This window comes from Anoplolepis gracilipes, chromosome 7 (genome assembly GCF_047496725.1).
Source record: "Anoplolepis gracilipes chromosome 7, ASM4749672v1, whole genome shotgun sequence".
In the NCBI taxonomy this organism is placed as follows: Eukaryota; Metazoa; Arthropoda; class Insecta; order Hymenoptera; family Formicidae; genus Anoplolepis; species Anoplolepis gracilipes.
Genome location: NC_132976.1, coordinates 9,334,577 through 9,354,704, shown reverse-complemented (window position 1 = coordinate 9,354,704; position 20,128 = coordinate 9,334,577). Strand labels below are relative to the sequence as shown.

General features: G+C 38.2%; 2 protein-coding genes across 5 annotated transcripts in view; one reads left to right on the top strand and one right to left on the bottom strand.

The window, feature by feature from the left end:
• Nucleotides 1–20,128, top strand: part of LOC140667996 (cytosolic carboxypeptidase 1) — a 32,693-nt gene that overhangs the window by 668 nt on the left and 11,897 nt on the right. For 2 of the 3 annotated variants that reach the window (XM_072896490.1, XM_072896489.1), the window contains exons 2-14: nt 1,734–1,882; nt 3,614–3,696; nt 4,476–4,593; nt 4,710–4,852; nt 5,221–5,365; nt 5,471–5,602; nt 5,715–5,858; nt 6,019–6,190; nt 7,101–7,167; nt 7,346–7,524; nt 7,600–8,215; nt 8,403–8,915; nt 9,018–9,196. In XM_072896490.1, coding sequence (XP_072752591.1) covers nt 1,734–1,882; nt 3,614–3,696; nt 4,476–4,593; nt 4,710–4,852; nt 5,221–5,365; nt 5,471–5,602; nt 5,715–5,858; nt 6,019–6,190; nt 7,101–7,167; nt 7,346–7,524; nt 7,600–8,215; nt 8,403–8,915; nt 9,018–9,196 — 2,640 coding nt within the window. Of the gene's footprint in view, nt 1–1,480; nt 1,883–3,613; nt 3,697–4,475; nt 4,594–4,709; nt 4,853–5,220; nt 5,366–5,470; nt 5,603–5,714; nt 5,859–6,018; nt 6,191–7,100; nt 7,168–7,345; nt 7,525–7,599; nt 8,216–8,402; nt 8,916–9,017; nt 9,197–20,128 lie in introns of all 3 variants that reach the window. The other variant, XM_072896491.1, reaches the window with a different exon arrangement.
• Nucleotides 9,353–17,501, bottom strand: Nw (narrow). 2 transcript variants are annotated; one of them, XM_072896500.1, is made up of 4 exons: nt 17,313–17,501; nt 13,307–13,664; nt 12,081–12,236; nt 9,353–11,052 (listed from the first exon to the last, which is right to left on the bottom strand). In XM_072896500.1, exons 1-4 carry the CDS (start codon nt 17,356–17,358, stop codon nt 10,338–10,340), a joined length of 1,275 nt encoding a protein of 424 aa, XP_072752601.1. In that variant the 5' UTR covers nt 17,359–17,501; the 3' UTR covers nt 9,353–10,337. The 2 variants fall into 2 exon arrangements, with proteins under 2 accessions (XP_072752601.1, XP_072752602.1); XM_072896501.1 differs by having other exon boundaries at nt 10,923–11,052; nt 12,074–12,236.

Sequence of the window (20,128 nt, the reverse complement as noted above, 5' to 3'; positions counted from 1 at the left end):
TGTGTATGTGTGTACATGCGTGTTCGTAGTCATCGACGCGGTTTCGTTTGCAAACACGTGGTCGATGCATTGTTTCGTTCAAAATATTTATTTCGATATATATTTTTCTGACAGTCTACCATAAATTTACGTGTAAAGGCTTTTATCTTATCTCCTTATATCAATCGTTAAAAATAAACCTGCTTCAAGAAAGTTTACGCGGCTCTAGTTGATTAATAGCTTCATTCTAATTATAAAATATATCTGATTATACTCTTTATATTAGTTTAAGTATCTCAAGTGACTTTAGCAAATCTCGTGCAAATCGGTAATAAATCGAGGTGAATTATAATCCTGCACGTATATATTCGCGTGTACGCGTTGAATTTATCTTATTCGATATTTTTCCTCCAAGTTGCATCGGTCTGACATATCATCAGCGTAGCGATTTATTTTTATATGCTTCTGACGGTATTTATGTTCCAATTAAGCGGATGGCATTGGTTGTGAATATCAAACATTCGCAATAATTGTTTACCACTAAAGAAGCTTACAAAATTACGATGTTCATTAATGATTTCGCTTAATAAACTGAAGTCGAAAAAATTTTTTAATTATTACCCGCATTCTACAAATTCACAAATGCAACGCTTAATACAATAATTCACATTGCTTTAATCTTTTGAGGATGTATACATATCTTGAATGACACGCTGTACAGATTGCACAAAAAGATATACAACTAGAAACTTTGTATTTTGTGAGCTGACAATAAAAATATCATTAGCAATCTTTTTGTTTTCTTATTTTGTATCTGCCTGTTTAAAAAAAAAATTAAGCCAGCTTCGTGTTGCATTTCGCATGATGTCTCTTGCTTTTAGTTGCTTTACGAATATTTCATGTAGCTAGTGTACGTAATGAAACTGTTCACCTGAGTTTACGACGAGTGCAGAATATCAAAATAATATCAAGATACTTTTGACATAATTTCAACTAAATACAACCAAACTGTACATTTTTTAAATATAACAACGTTGCCGATTAATATATGGTTAATTGGATAATAATATTCTTCGAACCGTTTATCTCGAGATCATAGTAGCTCGTGGCGGTTATTTCAGAATATTACATTTTATTTACCGTATTAATTAACCTTGGCTTTGATGCGCGTCAGTTTTCCAATGGTTGACTTTAATTCCCGCGACATTGACTTACGGCGACCAGCTGATTGCACAAATCGTGATTAATAGTATTTCCGACTGCGTTGGCCGAAAGCCAATGTAAAGATTCATTGATGCGGCGAACAGCTCGTCGCATTGCTGACAATGCGCAAGGAAAACATCATTGTCCGTCCTTGCCGTAACAAAAATGATTGCTTTTACCTCCGCTTTGTAACAGTAGATTTTAAGACGAGTTAGATGCTGGAAATTTAACGAGGAAGCACACAATACGACGTTAATTTTTTGTACAGGAGAAAGTAATCGTTAATCATTCTTTTCAGGTACCGTAAGGCAATCGAATGAAATGTTAGCTTGCAGTCTCTAATCCTTGCGTCTCATTCATCATCGTAGACAAGAGTCTCGCTTTTGCAAGTTTGACGTATTTATTTCGTAGTAGACCGATACCCGCGCGAAATCGATGGCTTCTCATTAGTTTCTGCATTTCACGGGGCAGCTCGATCGAACAGCTCGTTTTTTCTGCTTCCTGGGGAGAGTAAATGAGTAAATTTCTCGTTGTTTTGCGGTGCGGTTTAGCGTGATGTCAGCGAGTAATAAAAGCGCGGACGAAGCTGTGAGCGATGCGCTGTTGGAGAAGCTCCGAACTCACGCGGCTAAACCGCAGGAGGCAGGCGACGCGCTCAGGGCGATCGCGGCCAAGATTCACGCACGTGTCACTTCATCAGGTACGTTACTTTAGAATCTCCCGGTCTCACGTCAGACGCGATAATTCTGTGTCTCGGGAGAATTCTCTCGTTTTGTGCCAATTTGCGTTTTTTTTGTTTTTGTACGCTCTGGCACTTAATGTGGCAATAACATGAGCTTCTTGATTGCCTCTCGGTTCCCGAACAACATTTCGCGAATTTTATTTCGACTACACAAAAGATACACGCGTTCTTTTACGTCATAATGTCAGATCTCCGTTACGATTATATCGATGCAATTTCCCTTCTCATTAACGTTTCGCATCGCGTGTCGTCTCCATTAACCGTTGCCGTACGATAAGCGTACGAATTGCGCGAGAATCGCGGCAATAAAGTTCTAAACGGATCGAGGGAGAGATTGGACACTTCAGGGAGGAATTCGTGACGGTATATCATTACTCTCGGCACGAGCACGAAATCACGGATAAAACTTGCGCGATCTATCATTCTCCGTGTGATCCGTTCGCGACGAATAGGTTTCGCGTTGGAACCATTTCCTCCGCTATCCGTTTTATGCGCTATCGTGTTATTATTACAAGTATCCATTCGTATAAAACTTAAATAAAATGAAATGAACACGAGAGACGGTAATTTTTATCAAAACGCCGAATACCCACGTCAGGGAGATTTGCGGAAATTAACAAGTATGTCACACAGAGAAGACACGCACTCAGTAATTACGTATGCATGCGTGTTCTGGTCGTTCTCGCTTGACGGTAATAGTGGAATACAAATTTGGGTCACTTTCGAACGAGCTGGCAACTTTTTTTTTACGCGATCGTTTATTGAGTCCCGAATTTTTACTTCCGATATAAATTAGTCTATGAAACTTTTTCCCTAATTTTCTTTAATATTATTAATTCGCAACTTATTTTCATTATTTGTACTCTAATTATTATTATATTGTTATCGCGTGTGTTTGTCAAATGATTATTCGCGCCAATCAGTTCCGGATCTTTGGCAAACAGGTGTGCAAACAAAGTAGTCGGTCGCTTTACCGTTCGTTATTTTAGAGTAGAAGAACCGCCTGTTAGCCGATTACGTAATGACTTTTGGTCACCAACGCCGATGACAGATCCGTTGGCCGTCGTCCAGAGAACTACCTATGACTTCGAATGATACACGCTCGGAATCGCGCCGAGCGCATTGACAACGTGCCAATATGATAAGGGCTGGCAAACCTTTTTGACGAATATTTCCGCGAATTTACTGCAGTCGGGTTTTAGTTTGCACATTGTACGTTATTGCAGTTAAAATTTTACGACATAGTTTGGGATACCTTTAGGCGTTGTAACTAAATTTTCGCTGTAGGTCACGTTTTCATAACGACATATATTTCGATTATCGACGTCAGAAACGAAGATTCATATTATTCTGTATGAGTTGCAGTGCAAATATATATAACAATATTTGCCATCATAAAAGCATTGATTTAACGTCATGTAAATTTGATTATTATGAACATTGTTCGTGACATTGATTTCAATTGGCATTATGTCAAGTTTGGTGTAAGAATATCCGAGTATCGTGCCAATGTATTCCTGATTTCTCAAAGAACGTATTGTCATATGTTTGTCAAGGCCGATCTTGGCGAGTCAATATCGCATCTGACGCTACGGATATAAATTACGAAATTTATAAATTTTATAAATTTTATATAGAGAGAAAGGTGATATATAAATTTGTTTGTCGCTTTACACGTGTATCTTTCAGATCGGCGAATACGCGAGCGCACGTTGGAAAAACTTTGGCGCAAGAATTCCGGCGCGATGGAATCGTTTATTATGACACTGGAGGTAAATATTTTTAATTAAAATTTTTAATTAAAATAATCCTTTGACGAATCTTTGTTATCTGTCCTTCATCGCTTAATTGTAACGTTTATCTTATCGGTTTATCCGCGGATAAGCTCGCGTGTTAATAACTATCGATCAATACGTATATGTGTGTATATTTCAGAGAGAAAATTACGAGTTTATGGTCATTCTTGGCCGGCATATTATGTTGACGCAGTGTGGAGCCAATTAAGAGTTTATATAATCGCGGCAATTAGCACTATCTGAGAAATAGCGTGATCGTGTCACGCGACACGCGTCCTGCATTGTCTACATTTTCGAGAAAGCTGCGAAGGCTCGTAAAACTAGACATCCGCTTGTTCCAATTTCTGACAAGTGTCGGCGTGCACGTAGATTAGAAAATAATTGCTCGCGTGATATTTACACGACTCCTTGTAATTACTCGTCGCTATTATTCAGACGAGTAATTACAGCATAGTTCTTATTTCTCTTATACTAGTGTGAACGAGAGAGAGGAAGAGGGTGGGGGGGGGGGAGAGGAGATTAACGTATATTTCAGTAGGATTATATTTGGATCAATTAATTAATTTTTGATTAATTAGATATTGGTTATTGTTGACAATTTTTTAAAATTTCTTTTTTTGAAATGATTATATTTTTATTTATTTGTCGATTTATTATATTATATTTAAAGAAAACTTATAAAAAATATACACAATTATTTATTATTATAATAATGTATTAGAAAAAATAAGATAATCCTAAAATTCGCGTTTCAGAACTGTAAGGATCACGTTGTCAATTGCAGTATCATCAGTATACTTCACGAATGCATAACAGTCCGAGTATCTAAAGGCAAATCCAAGGAGAGGGCGAGCAAGAATAAGAGTACCACAAGTAACGGTTTTTATAGGAAAAAATTTGTTCTCGTGCATTATTTTATTGAAAATCTTCCGGGATGTTCAGTCTTTGGGATCGGAAATAACGCGCCCATTTTTTTTCTTTTTTGGCAGGAACCAGTAGTCGCATGGCGGTCATTCAACTGATCAACTTAGGTATCACGCAAGTCCTAGTTAAACTTTTAATTAATCTGCAACATGCAGACACTATCACGAGCGAAGGACTCACTCAAGACATTCTCTGGATTTTGGGCCAGGTGATTTTTTTGACGCAATCTAATAAAATAATTTCTTTTTAATTTTATTTTTGCAATCATAGAAACAATTATTTTGCTTATTGCTCTTTTGCTATTTTTGCAAAAGGAAATACTTTTGACATATTACATAAGTGTACAACAGAACTTTTATCGATCACACTGCGTATATCTATCACATTACTGTAAAAATATTTTTTTAATTTTAATTTTTCTTGTGCGAAAATTATTTATTTCAATTATTTTATATCATTACATGTTTTTTTACTATGTTATTATTTTTATTCCGCAAAATTATAAAAAAATCTGTAAAATATAAAAGCGACAAAAAAATAAATAATATATTGTTAAAATTTTTCAATCTTTTCCAGGTAGCTCAAAGGGACCAGAAATTTGTGTCAAAAATGAAATTGCTCAACTCTATAAAAGTGTTCCACGCGTTGTTAAAACAACATTACAACAACAGCAAGACATTATTGTCGCTATTGTTGATCATCAAAACTCTTGCTAAAAACTGTAAGCAACTGTTTCTTCAATACATAATAATTAAAAATATTATATTAATAAACAATAATTCGCTTATGCATTCGAGGACAATATAAGCTGTTATTTCTTCGGCAGCTTTTTCTTTACAAGTGCTAGTGAAAGACGGCATTACTAGTACCTTGGAAAAAACATTTGTCAGCGTCGGTTATACACCACACTTGAAGTTGAAAACATTGTTAGAATGCTTTAAACATTTAACAATTAATAGTACGTACGTTTATAATATAATAATATGATATATTATATAATAATATTATTTTCTTTGCTAATTAGATTGTGTCTTTCTCTATGACATATCAATTCGATATTTTACTTGCAGAACTTTGTTGCAACAATATCGTAAAAATTGGAATGGTATATCTGCTAATGCGCATCTTTGAAAGATGGGAGAGATTCGACGGACAGATGCGACTGAAGATTTGTAATTACGCTCTTAATACGCTTCAGCATCTCTGTGTTATAAGTAGGTTTATTAACGTGAACTCTTCGTGGAATATTTCAACGTCTCCTAAAGAGAGAAAAAAATACTAATTACATATTATATTTAGATTTATCCTTCTCTACTAATGTACTCTTGGAAGTTGTATTATGCGTATTTTTTTTTTTGTCCAATCACCTTCTAGAAGCTGGAAGGAAGGCTATCAAGTCGAACAATGGCTTACAGCTACTGTACCGGTTTTGTACAAACTGTCCAGAAGACAAGGCTTATGACTGCCTGCTGTCACGTATCTGTGGAATAATCAATCAGTGCCTGGAGAAGCGGGAGCTGCCAGTATCCGAAATGTCGCCCGCGAGGTGAATGAAACGTTCGAGGTCATTTTGACCAGTATATCGAATAATAATTGAAATACGCTTGTTATTATTTTATATATATTTTTTTATGCGTTTGCGAAAGATGCCTTTTTATATTAAAAAAATATTTTGCTAATAGTAGATAGATTATAGATGTCTCAATTAAAATTTATTGCTATTTTTTGTATCTGTTAGAATATTGTTTGTCATATAGAATTTATAGCAGCAATACCTCTAGAAAATTTAGATCCTGTTGCCAAATATTAATCACAAATATAATTGTTCTTAACAATAGGCCTTAAAGATAGGCACTACAAAAAAATTTTCTATTTAAATTACACTAAAAGTACAGATATAAATTTTATTTCTGTCATTTAAATTGATTAAGTAGAAAACATATGCAATATCACAGTATTTACTAATCATTTATCTGTTTCAGTTAATTCGTTGCACCTAGAAAATTTTTGTTGACGTTGCAAGATCATTTCTTTGAGTGATTATAAAAGTCTACTATACTGAACATTATATTTGTGTAGTGCATGTCTACATACATAGATTTTGCTTTTAATCTGTAAAGTTAACAAATTTGTATATACAGTATATTTATTTTTATTAATATTTTTATATTCAGATTTTATATTATTATTTCAGCAAAATTATGTTAATTGAGATTGATTAAAAGGCATGCGTATCTACGTCGTAACAATACATTATATTTTAGTTGTTTGCGTTATCTCGTTTTTTAGTATTATTATGGAAATCACGTATTGCGTAAGATAGGCTTTATAACGGTAGTCTTGTTGCGTAATCTTAACGGACTTAGTTAAGGACTAATGTGTAAGTGGCATGACGGTGTTCTTTTTACAACGATCATTGCCGAAGTAAATTTTCGATTGGTTCTTTTTGCATGCAGATTCGTTTTGCCCGAAGCGAATGTCAGGGCGAACAGTGCTGAAAGCGGTAGCGACATCGACAGCCAGGTATGCTTATTCGCATCAAAACGTTACGAGACCGAATTAATATGCGTTCAATGATGTAATGTGTATTATATTACGCTTAACAATTTTTGCTTCGTATATAATGTCATGCTGTTTCTTCCAATCGTTTTCTACAATAACATTAAATATTCGTGGCTCGAATATTTTGGTTTCCGGACAGGCAAACAGTGTGGCTTCCATCGGTAGATTATACAGTGATCTCGATTCCGGCGATGACGAGGAGAGTCATGACTCTAGGAATATGATGGATAATGTGATTCACGTGGGCGATGAAGTGGACGAGAACAAATTCTTCGCTGGAGTCTTTACCTCGCAGAGATCTGAAGAAGATCTCGTTGGGTATATAAAAAATTGTTTTCTCAAACGCCCGCTATAATTGTAATTATCATTAACATTTTTATTCTTTTTTACCAGATACCATACGTTCTTTAAAGAATTAGGCAATTTACGATCACAATTGCGCATCGCCGGGATGTCGAACGTCAAGCTAGCTGATCTTTGCTTGGCGGAGGATGATCGGATGAGCTCTCAGTTCACGAAGAACGGAAAGGTTCCGATCAAAGATTTTTCAAAATCAAACGGTACGGCTAAGGATCGGTTCGCAAGTGACACGTACGGTTTAAAGATTTTACGAGACGTGTCGACAACTGTCACGGATCAACAAGCGTATTGCGCCGTGGCGAGCAAGGTGAAAAGCGTTATCGGCTTTGTCAAGGTCGCCTATCCGGACCTGATCGGTGGCGACGGTTTGGGGAAAGCCGAGCCGCTCAACGCCAAGGATAGAAAAGTTTGTCGTGCGAAACTGTTAACTTGCGTAGAGCGCGGCCTCCACGCCGTCACCACCGTCCAGGAAGTCGTTTACGATCTCGACGCTCTCGCGTACGCCGCCGGGAGGCGAACGTCGAGCGACGAGCGGCTTCTCGGCAACTGGGACGAGAAGAGGATCGTCGACAAGCGCAACTCGATGGATGCGAGGCAGTTGCAGTTCGAGTCCAGATTCGAAAGCGGAAATCTGAGGAAAGCGATTCAGGTATAGCCCGGTCTGCTACTCGCGCTTTACGTAATCGATTATGCTCCTATTACGCAACATCTCTCACATGGTAACTTCGTGCAGCAACGTCTCGCATGGATTATTTCAGGATGAAATCCTGGAATATTCTTTTTTATTCTATTATCTTATTATTATCTCTGCCTTCCAATTTTATTCTTGTACGCAGATAGGCCCGCGAGAGTACGACCTTATCTTGACGCCGGACGTCAACAGCGGTTCTAGACATCAGTGGTTTTACTTCGAGGTCTCCGGGATGGATGCGAATGTACCGTACACGTTCAATATAATCAACTGCGAGAAGGCCAACTCGCAGTTCAATTTCGGCATGAAACCGATACTCTTCAGTGTCACAGAAGCACAATGCGGCAGACCAGGTTGGGTGAGAACCGGGGTCGACATCTGCTACTATCGGAACTGTTATCAACGACCTGCTAAAGGGAAAACGTACCTGACAACATCCTTCACGGTCACGTTTCCGCACAGGCAGGACGTCTGTTATCTAGCCTATCATTTCCCGTACACGTACAGTCGATTGATAACCAACATCTGGAAGTGGACGAGGAACGTCTCCGCGATGAAGATGTATTTTCGCGCGGAGACGCTTTGTGAGACCTTAAACGGCAACGAGAATCCCGTGCTCACCATCACGTCACCAGACTCCCAGACCAATCCTATACAAGTGAGAATTTCTCGTTCTTTCTCGAATAATATAAATTTTACTTATTTTAAATCGTTCAACGTTTGCAGTAGATATATTTAAAGTCGCGTATCCCGTTTTCAGAATCGAAAAATAATCTTCTTAACATCCAGAGTGCATCCTGGTGAAAGCAACGCGTCCTGGGTGATGCATGGGACCATGGAAGCCCTTTTAAGCGACAGCCAATATGCCAGCAGTCTACGTGACGATTATGTGTTCAAAATAATTCCTATGCTAAATATAGAAGGAGTCGTGAACGGCTGGTGAGTTAACGATCATATATTTCGCCGCTTTTATTATCGAAGGAAAATGATGGCGGAATATTTCTAACTCTTATCTAAGCCTTATAGAAATTTCTAACTTTACTTACATTTAAAAATGAAACGGTGTAAGGGAACACGTGGCCGCGCGCCACGTCATAAGATTGTAATTGTACCTTTATTAAAGTTTAGTTATACAAGTCGCACATTTCGCGCCGTTGTACGCATAATTAATGTAAAAGTGACTTACCATAACAGTTAGAGTTGACATTTCACGCCAATTATCATATGTCTGAATGACCGAAACGTTAAAAGACTGACATTCGCGATCCTTTTAATATCCATTGTCCCAAGAATATTGAGAATTGCTGGACTATCGAACGTTTCGTCTTGCAGACGTATAGATATATGTTAAATATGATGATGATTATTTCCTTATGAAGATATACGACGCTGACGGACGCGCTGGTAATTTAATATGTCGATAATAAATCCTGGGGCTGGGGTTTTCTCCGATTTTTCTGAATTTTCATGTTGATATTGAATATGACAATTAATTAGACATTGAAACGAAGAATAAATGAGACGGTGAAGAAATAAGATTCGTCCGCTCGCGTCATCGATGATTCAGGATGAACTAAATAATCGTGTAAATGCCCTTGCGAAAAATGTAGAGCTTGTCGAGTAACGTCGGCAGGAGAATAATTCGTCTTTTCGATCGACAACCACGGCTTCTATCTTTTCGACAGCTTTGACAGTATTATTATCATTTTCGAGCCGCGTTCGTCTCAAAGCGCCGAATAATTCTTACGGATGGTCCAAACTCATTCATCTCTGCCTGCCGCCGACCGAGAAAGCTGTTATAAATCGTGCCTTTCTCTCTGATTCAAAACTGTCGAGCATTGTACCGGGGGTGTACATCTTAAGTTAGAGCTAAACTGCGAGCCATTGTCACGAAACGAACTCGTGAGATATACATATATACCTAGTATTCCTCAAGAATGTTGATCTGTATGTGTGTGTGTGTGTGTGTGTGTGTGTGTGTGTGTGTGTGTGTGTGTGTGTGTGTGTGTGTGTGTGTGTGTGTATTTGTCACTTATACGACGCTAGATAACGCGACGTTGTCTAGGAAGGAAGTAAAGCGTTACTTGGACGGAGGGTCTAATACTTTGCCATTGGTGCGCACTTTGATGTTGTACCTGTAGGCCGGTTCCGCCTCTGGCAGGATCGTACTGCTGTCGTCGTCCTGGTCCTTCATCATCGTCGCGTCCGCCGCCGGCTGGTCATTCGCATAATCCTGCATGCTGTCATATGGCCCGATCGTGTGGGCGTCCTCGAGACCGTTGTTGGGCGATTCGGTCTCCGCGGCCAGGTCGCCGTAATCGGGGGATTCGCGATGCTCCATCCTTATCTCTGACGACGAGGAGGAGGAGGAGGAGGAGACGCGGGACACCGACGGTCGCAGAACCTCGCGGGTCTCGAGACCGTCGAAGACGCTGTCCTTACGCGCTTGGGAGGCCACGGCGGCGCGCTCGGTGAACAGGCTCGCGATATCCGGGATGTGTTCCGGTCGGGTATCGTCCACGTCGCCGGCGGCCGAACGCTCGTGCTCGTGACCGTCGTCGAACGACGTTCCAACAACGTATTGCTGCTGCTGATTGCCAGATGCGGGAGCGGCCGTGGTGATCAGCCTGCTGACGACCGGGTCCTCTGATAGTTTCTCACCCGCTTCCGGTGGTGTCGCCTGCTCGTCCTGGTCGTCGGTATCCGGATGGTTATCATTCGTGTTGTCTTCGCCATCACTCGCTTGGTCGTCGCTGGCTGGCGCCGAGGTGGTCGTGATGTAGGGCCTGTGATTTCTGAAAAGGCAAGAGAATCGTAAGAAAATATATTCGTTGTCACCTCGCTTTTTACGGAAATTGAGAAAATCTTTGGTGTGAGAATCTCTTAATAATATTTACAATATTAAATTAAATTATGTTAAAATATGTTATTAATATCTTTACTTAAGCGTTATGTTAACGAAGCATAGAAAAGCATAGAATACATTCACTGATAGAATATATATTTATATATATATATATATATATATATATATATATAAATGTGAGTCTTTTTACATAACTTATCTACATCGAGAGTGAATACTTTTTACGCACGTGTGCATGTATGTATGTGTGTGTAGGAAGTATATCGTTTATGTAAATACTGTGCATCAAGAAGCGAAAAAAATAATGGCATTATTGAAGCTGTAAAAGCATCTACAGAATTCCATGTTACAACTGAGCTATTCTCAATCATTACACTTTTATTCCAAAGTTATTAGTTGTTTGTATAGAAGATCTCGTAAAACTGGTTCATACTAAAGATCTCGCTAGTGTTTCGATCGTTTTTCACTTTATCGTAAACTGCAATAGAAAAAGCACCTGTCGTTTCAAGCTACTTTTACATGTCTCGTTAGACTGCATGGTGGAAAAGATTTATTCTGTCGATTAAGTATCGCGCTCTCGTAAATTTGCTGTTAAAAAAAGGAGATAAAAAGTCGTAATCAAGTTTTTTTCTAAGCTAAATCGAGATTAGAACGATGTAGTCGAGACGATACAAGAACATAAATACATATTCGTACGTAGCAACAAATTTTTCGTACTGTTAGAGAGTTTGCATACTTCAGTAGCACCATGGTTAAACACATTTGATTATGGCAACGCATTTGCATATCTTATCGTCGGAGGATCGTTTACTTTTTGTTTGTGCAAGAGCGAGAGTCCCAAGTACATCGGCATTCCCGAGATCCTCTTTTCTTTATCTTTCTCTTTTCCTTCTCTTTCTCTCTTTATTTCTCTTTCCTTTCGTGTATTTTTGTGACAAATATTATCTCACCTCTTACCCCTGAGTCGCGGAGACTGGAATGCTGCCGTAGTTGTAGTAGTAGCATCTTGTTTGCTCGCAGATAAAGTCCTTCACGAGGGTGCAGTCCTGCGCCTCCCAGGCTAACGTAGGTGCAACCATCGCGACGCATCCATCCGCGCTGCCGCTGTCGCCGCTGAAACGGAGAAACTAGCTTTTTGGAATTCAAACGAGAATACATGACATTGTCGTTAGCTATTCCACGCACGAGTTTCTCAATGTTAAGGTGCTAGATTGCGGAAAAACAGCTGACAAGGAACATGTCACCACACTGTCCGCAACCAATTTAATTCTCCTTGAAATATGTTGTTAAATACAAAAATCTAAGAAACACGTATTTTTTTATACGTGCGCAATCTCATGTTTAAGGGGTAAAATAATCCTTTGAAAAAAAACGGTTATTTTCCTTTGGAGTCGAATATCGTCAAAACTATAAGAGACAGAAAAAAAATTGTTCAATACAAGTTTAATGGCTTGAAGAGTATTTTAAAGTTACGAGAAAAAGTTTTTTAAATTTTTTTCATAATTTTATAATTTTTTTTTTTTCATCAAATTGAAGTACTTTTAAAGCCGTCAAACTTTTATTTAACATTTTTTTTCTATCTCTTATAGTTTCGACGATATTTGACTCCAAAGGAAGATACATTTTTTTTTTTTCAAAGAGGTGCTTTACATTTTCAAAGGGGTGATTAAACATGAGATTGCGCACGTATAAAAAAATACGTGTCTCTTAGATTTTTGTGTTTAATAACATATTTCAAGGAAGATCAAATCGATTCCGAACAGTTGTAACATGTCCCTTGTGAGATAATCTTTATTCATGATGCGACACGGTTGAGTTAGCATATAATTCTTTTCAATCAGGCAAAACCACAGATGTTATGGGCAAAACATATTTTATTGAATAAACAAGGTTTTTTCGAGAATGCGTAATGTAATTGAGATTTTTCAGTGGCAGATGTTTATAGTGTTTTATTACTAGCAGATGTATCGTCTTAATAATTAATAGGATAAAGCAATATAATTAAAATGACATAATCGTAAGTTTTTCAATTTTATATTCTCGATGAATTCGTATTAACAGTTTAACACAATTTGTAGTATCTGTCGGGAATTAAAATTTTTAAGTTATTTTGTAATTTTTAATATTGATATTATAATGCTTTTTAAGAACAAAAAAAAGATAGAAAGTTTTATTAAAGTTACCTTTCACGCGCCACTCTTTGAGGTTCGGTGCCGGGTGGCACGTCGGCGGGTCTGTTGCCAGGTCGCTTCAACATGTAATCGAAGGTGACGTTGAACGGTAACCCCGTGCTCATCCACAAAAACATGTCGGTGCCCAATTTATTGCCAGAGGTCCAAAAATCGTATTTCGTATAACCGGCGTTTTTCAGATATTGCGTCATCGTGTCGGCCTTCTCCTTCGTTTCGAAGGACGCTAATTGGAGACCCAGCGAACGGCAATACTGATACGCCAGGAAGTAGTTGAGTTCCGGACTGTAGGGATTCATCCGCGAGACGAAATATTGTATGCCATCCAGCTGAATCGTTGTGATTCTCTGAGCTGTAAACATGTTTACATGTCTTTAATACGGTTAAAGGCTTAAGAGCTATTTGCATCATGTTTTATTTGAAGTACGTTGGAATCGTACTACATCAAAGAGTTCAATTGAGGCGCGTGAAAAATTAGGACAAACCAGTTGATACAATTCTCACTAACTCACGTGATAACTTTACTGCGTATTCTCACGTCATAAATTTACATATATGGAGTACGTGGTGGATTATTAAATTAACGTATACAGAAGCAGAGAGATTAAGATTAGCAGTTACACATTTTTACGAAAAAGAAACATTATTTTTAGAAACAAAATATAAAGTATATATTCACCTTTTGTTATTAGATTATATTATTTTCTATATTTGTTTATTTTTACATTCGCACGTGTTTTAGTTATATATATTTTATATTTTCTACAATTTTTAAAATTATTTCAAATTATGTAATATTTTATTAAAAAAGATATCTTCTTTTCTTACATAAAACTTCTTATAGTTTATCGAAGCACGTGTCTGTCGTCGAACAAGGCCACAAATGGCATTAGGGATGCGGGAAAATGACGTTACTTGAATTTTAATGCAGCTAGTATTCCATTTTAGTTCTTGTAGTGCGAGGCGATCAAGAATCCCGTTACGATTAATAAAAAGGTTCACAGGTTTTTCAATGCAACATATAATATTCGATTAATATTGAAACAATAGCATCGAAATTATTCCAACTTAGAGATTTTTAGATAATTTGTATACAGTAGTAATTTCTTTCTTTTTTTAGCGACGATAAATATTCCGATTATATAATTCAGAAGAAAGTCATTTAAATTTATATGCTAAGAAGCGTGCCATTCATATCACGCTCTATCTTACGATACAATAGCGATATAAGACGCAGCAAGTGACATGAAATTAAAGCGATTATTTCAGTGCCGTCTCATAATACGATTTTAATTTCACTCTAAATGCGCACCCTGACGCGGCGCGTTTTTTAATCGGCCTCACAGTGACTCGAAGTTTTATGAGAAGGGCAGTGCTCATGCGATATATCGAGTTCATTGAACCATCACGGTTATTCGGTTAACTGTATTTATGAATTATGACAGTGCGGCATCCCCGAATAGCCTGTGGACAAGTGTCGCAACTAATGCGAGTCCCCCCTCATATTGTTTCTAGTCGCGATTGTTCTCCACTACAATTTTATGGCTGCGAGAACGGTCGATCGTAAGAGAAATTAATATTTTTTTAAATTTAAATCTGAATATATAATTTAAAAAAAAGACGATGATATAAATGCGCGTGTATGATTACATGTTTGAAATCGGCGAATCGAGAGAGATAGCTCCTTAATTCATACGCAAGAGAGTTATGAAACGAAATTGGAGGCTTTAACGCAAAAAGAGACCAAATTTATTTAATCGGGAAAGATTCAAAGAAGGCTTAAGTAATAATTGAAAAATCGAGATAAAAGATCAAAGGGCCAAACACGAATGGAGAAGTGCAGCATGAAGGAAAATAAACACGTGAAAAAAATCGATATTGCTACTCGTTAAAGAAACGAGATAAACTCGCGATAGCTTCATTTAGGCTATTTCGAAGAACTCGGCGAAATCAAAGTGTATGGATTGATAAATCTCTCGATAGCAAAGACGTAAGGCACTTGGCGTGCACGCAAATTGCATACGTTATAAGGTGGAGGCAAGACCGGAACGAGATGGTCGGTCGGCAAAAATCTAGTCACGGCTGTGGATACTTCGTAGAGCGCATCCGGAGCAAAAACGTTCCGGATCGTGAAGTTGGACGTGCAGGTGGTGGTAAATGACCCGAAGGCCTTGAGACGTCTGCCGCCGGTGTGCGCGCGCGAAAGAAGAGGCGACTAGTCGTTTTAACTACAGCTTCGTTCACGTAATGCCTTCCCGGCCGCCGACTAATGATTTTTTATGAGACCCGACTCACACAAGGAACGAGAGATGGGATATATAAACGGGGGAGCCTCTGCAAACGATCTCGATAAACATGAACCCACGTATAATCATCCAGGACCATTTCTAGAGAAACCATTTTTATTACTTATGAAAAGATGTACAGGGTGTCCTGTAATTGATGAAAAACCTGCTAATGGCAGATTCTTGAGGTCATTTGAAGACGATTTTTCCTCAGCGAAAAATGTCCAGGCGTCAATAATTTTCGAATTATATAACCGATTGATAAAAAGGCGCTTTTCGCAAATTAAACTTTTGCGAGTTAAAAAAATTACTCAAACTACATTCTTCAGTTAATTTCAGATAGAGTTTACTGTAATAGAATTTTAATTTAAGGCTTAATTAGAAAAATATATAATTACAAAAATTGGAAACTTGCAAGAAATGATGACGTCCCTCGATTTTTCACCACACCCTTTACTGGACTCCCTGTATATGCACACAGCTCATACACAAATATAGTAAAATTTATTCTCCTTCAATGAAAATAAATACTTTTGGTTAAGAAACACCACAAAAAAAAGATTTTGTTAATGTAGATAGATTTCTAGATGTCTCAATTAAAATTTATTGCTACTTTGTATCTGTTAGAATATTGTTTGTCACGTACAGAATTTATTGCAGCAATATTCTAGCAATATCTCTAAGAAAAAATTTAGATCCCATTGCCAAATATTAATCACAAATATAATTGTTCTTGACAATAGGCCTTAAAGATAGGCATCACAGAAGAATTTTCTGTCTAAATTACACTAATAGTATAGATATAAATTCTGTCTGTCATTTAAATTAATTAAGTACAAAACATATGCAGTATCACTGTATTTGTCTAATCATTTATCTGGTTCAGTTAATTTTTTACACCTTGAAAATTTTTGTTGAAGTTGCAAGATCATTTTATTGAATAAACGTTTTATTTTTGAACGGTTAAAAAAAACAATTAATAATTATTCATATTTTAAAGATATTTGTGGGCTGTTTTATTATATAAGAAAGAATTTTAAAAGGATAGAAAGACTGTGTGTGAAGGAGCATAATGCGCGCAGTATGTCGTTTGCTTGAACCATCGGTTATTTCCGGTTCAAACTTTAAATGCGTCGACAGTTGGTGGCTTTCTTTAATGACAGAAGAGGCAAGGCTGCGAAACGTAATATAAAAGATTTTGAGGTATACATTGAATGAGAAAAATATAAATATTACAGAGATCGAGAGTAAAATGAAAAAGTTGGAGAAAATTGAAAATAATATATTCTTAAATATATAAATGTGTATTCCTCTTTTTAACATGAAAAAATATTGACAATTAAAAAATTCATAGAGGAATAAATCAAATCTATTTAATCCAAATAAAAAAAATATTTATGTAAATATTTAAAAATTCGAAATTTTCTCGGCTTTACAATTTTAATCCTTTCGCGCGCTTTTGAAAACTTTTTTAGTACTAGAATATGAATTATGTCGTAGTTTTTTGACGAACGTTGCTACGCGCAACATTTAGATGAACGGTCAGAAAGCTGCGTAGGAGACACTGATGATCAAACGGAAGAGTGCATCAACGTGCCCGTAATGCGATCAAGAGAACAATCATTTCATAATAATGAAGACGTCACCGGCGAGTGTTGAAGTGAACAGAACCGAACCGTGGCATTGTGTCGCGATATATGTAAAGGGTTACTAACCTGAGGCGAAGGCCGCGACGACGAAGAGCAACAGGACGATCTTCATGTTAGCGTGCCGATTGTACTGGCGATCAAGCAGTCAATCGTTTCCGTTTCCGATTCTCGTCTCCCTCTCCCTCTCTCTCCCTCTCTCTCTCTTGGAATACACCGGATGTTAGTGTTAGGGTCGCGTTCTCGGACTGGCCTCGCGCCGAGCCGTGAGCCCCCTTAAGAGTCTTCTGCCCGGATCCCGGAGGAGGGGGTCGTTGAAGATGATTCACAGGCTAACCTAGAGCAGGAGAGCGTCAACGCGCGAAGGGGACGGCGGTAAAAGGGGACGGCGGATGACAACAACGACGATGACGATGACATGGAGATGAATCGAAAAGTGATCGAGGCGGGCCATGAAAAAAAAAAAAAAAAATTGCGGGTTACAAGGTTGAAGGAAGGAGATGCGATGAAAAGTCTACATCTATCTCTTGAAGAACGAATTTAGAGGTGTATCTTGTGATGGATGACGCCACACTTAATTTGGCCATGGGTCTTTCCCCCTTTTCTCCCCTTTCATCTGTCGACTGCGAAGATGATGTGCAAAAATCAAGGATATATATTAGAGCCCGAAGAGAGATACCTCTTCTCGTGGCCGCAAAGTGTTTGAAGAGATAATCGTATGTTTAACGGCCTTTGTCGACGGATGAAAAGATTTAATTTTAGACACTCGACAGGACGTTTTTAATGATTAAATATTTAGATATTTTCGCAGTAATAACTCGCAAATAATTAATTTTTACTGTGAATGAATATGGCGAGCAATAGAATATTATATATATTCATCCCAGAATAAGTTAATCAACCGCGCGTTCGATCATCGATCATCGATCATTTAATAATTATTTTTGCAATAAGAACCATGGTTGGTCCAGTTGTCTTGGAAGGCTGTTAACGTTGTTGCATACGTATATATATCTTGCGTTGACGCGATTGTAAATTAACGGATAACATATGATTACGTCGGGTTAATTATATTAACCAGCAGAGTCGTCGAATGAATAATGTTTGCTCCCAGTTATAATCTATTTGCAAGTGGCGTATCGCGTGGACGTGAAATAGTGGATGAACGAGTAATAGCAAAAACATTATCCGCGTATCGATCAATGTAGCATTTATGTTGATCCCATTAATAATATCGGCGCGCGTGAACCTGGTTCTCACTTTGTTGCCGACACCGTCAATTCTCTCGCTTTTTCTCTCTATCTTTCTCTCGTTGCGTCTCTCTCGCCGCGTTTTTTTCGCTTGCGGTGCGGAATTTTACTTCGCCGCGTCTTCACGGTTCTCCGTGGATTTGTATCGACGGTGAGCAGCAAAAAGACGTCGGTTTCAAGGCAGACTTCATTTCTGAGCGCCTTCTCTCTCGGAGGCTTCTTCGCGAACGCCCCGATATCATCCACCCCTAAAAATCGCCTCGCATCATTCGTCAGCGAAACAACACGCACGATCGTGCCATTTAAATTCAACGCTAATTGCGATAAATCGCGTACCTTTGAAAAGAAAATCTGTAAATTATACTCTCTTCACCGTACAAACTTGACAGCACAACTCGGTTTGTATACGTTACGTATCTATAGTTTTGGACAAACAAACGGATCAGCTGATACGAAAAAGACTCGATTATTAAGATCAAATCTTGTCTAATCTATCGATGTATCCATTTATTTAACAAGGTTTATAGATTTTGTTGTAGAATCGCGAGTGAAGCGTCTCGGAGAGGTATTCTTTACTGTTGCAGAAGAGGCGACCATAAATTTTCTGAGAGACTTCAACCGGTTCGCATCTTCGAGGCCTTTGGCACCGTCTATTCTTACGGCGCTTCTTTTCGCTCTCGATTTCTCTCGCGAGAGCGCATCGTCATCTTACAAGCGCATCTCGAGATCCCCGCGAGATCCGATGGAATTCTGGTTCTTCAAACGCGCGCCTCGCCTCGATATCAGCCATGCGGCGCGTGCGAAGACTGCTGGGGCGCATCTCAATTAAGCTTACACTCGTGATTAATGACGCGAGATCATATCATCGAGATGGTCGCAAACGGGACGAATTAACGAGTTATCGAGTATTTCACTGGCATCCATTCGCATAGAATGTCTCGTCGATGATTTTGCGAGGGACGCCGCGTACATCTTGCCATTATTTTGAATTATCTGCAGTATTTCGCGTTACATTCTGTAATCTTAAGTGAAAACGGTGATATGTCATCATTTGCGTTTCTTACGCGTAGGGCAAATCATTTTTTCTCGATTATTGAAATTTCTAAATATTCGATTGATCACCATTCAAATATGTCATTCATATTCTCTTAGAAATATTTTTCGTACCCGAAGTTACTTAATTCCTAAATATTTCAATGCGAGCTGCATCAATAATTCTGTATCGAATGCGCAGCTTTGTATCGTTAACGTGGCTCACGAAAGGACTGGCGTTACTCAAGGTAGACTTCATTTTTGACTTTTGTGTGTTCTATCTGTTCGAGCAATCGATCCTGCCCTCGAAATACCGCGTGGCGATCGATTCTTCTCTCGTCCGCTCTCGATCGTTTGATTACGATACGATAAACCGGTACGCGAAAGGTTTTATATATATATATATATATATATATATATATATATATATATATATATATATATATGTATGTATGTATCTCAGAAAATGCCATGCATCGTCTTCTCTTTCGTTACCGTCCGTATACGGTATTATCTTTCTTCCTTTCTCTCTTTCTCGCGAGATATGCCCGGTGGCAGAATCAGCTGGATCAATGATCGGATACGCGATACGTGTTATTTCTG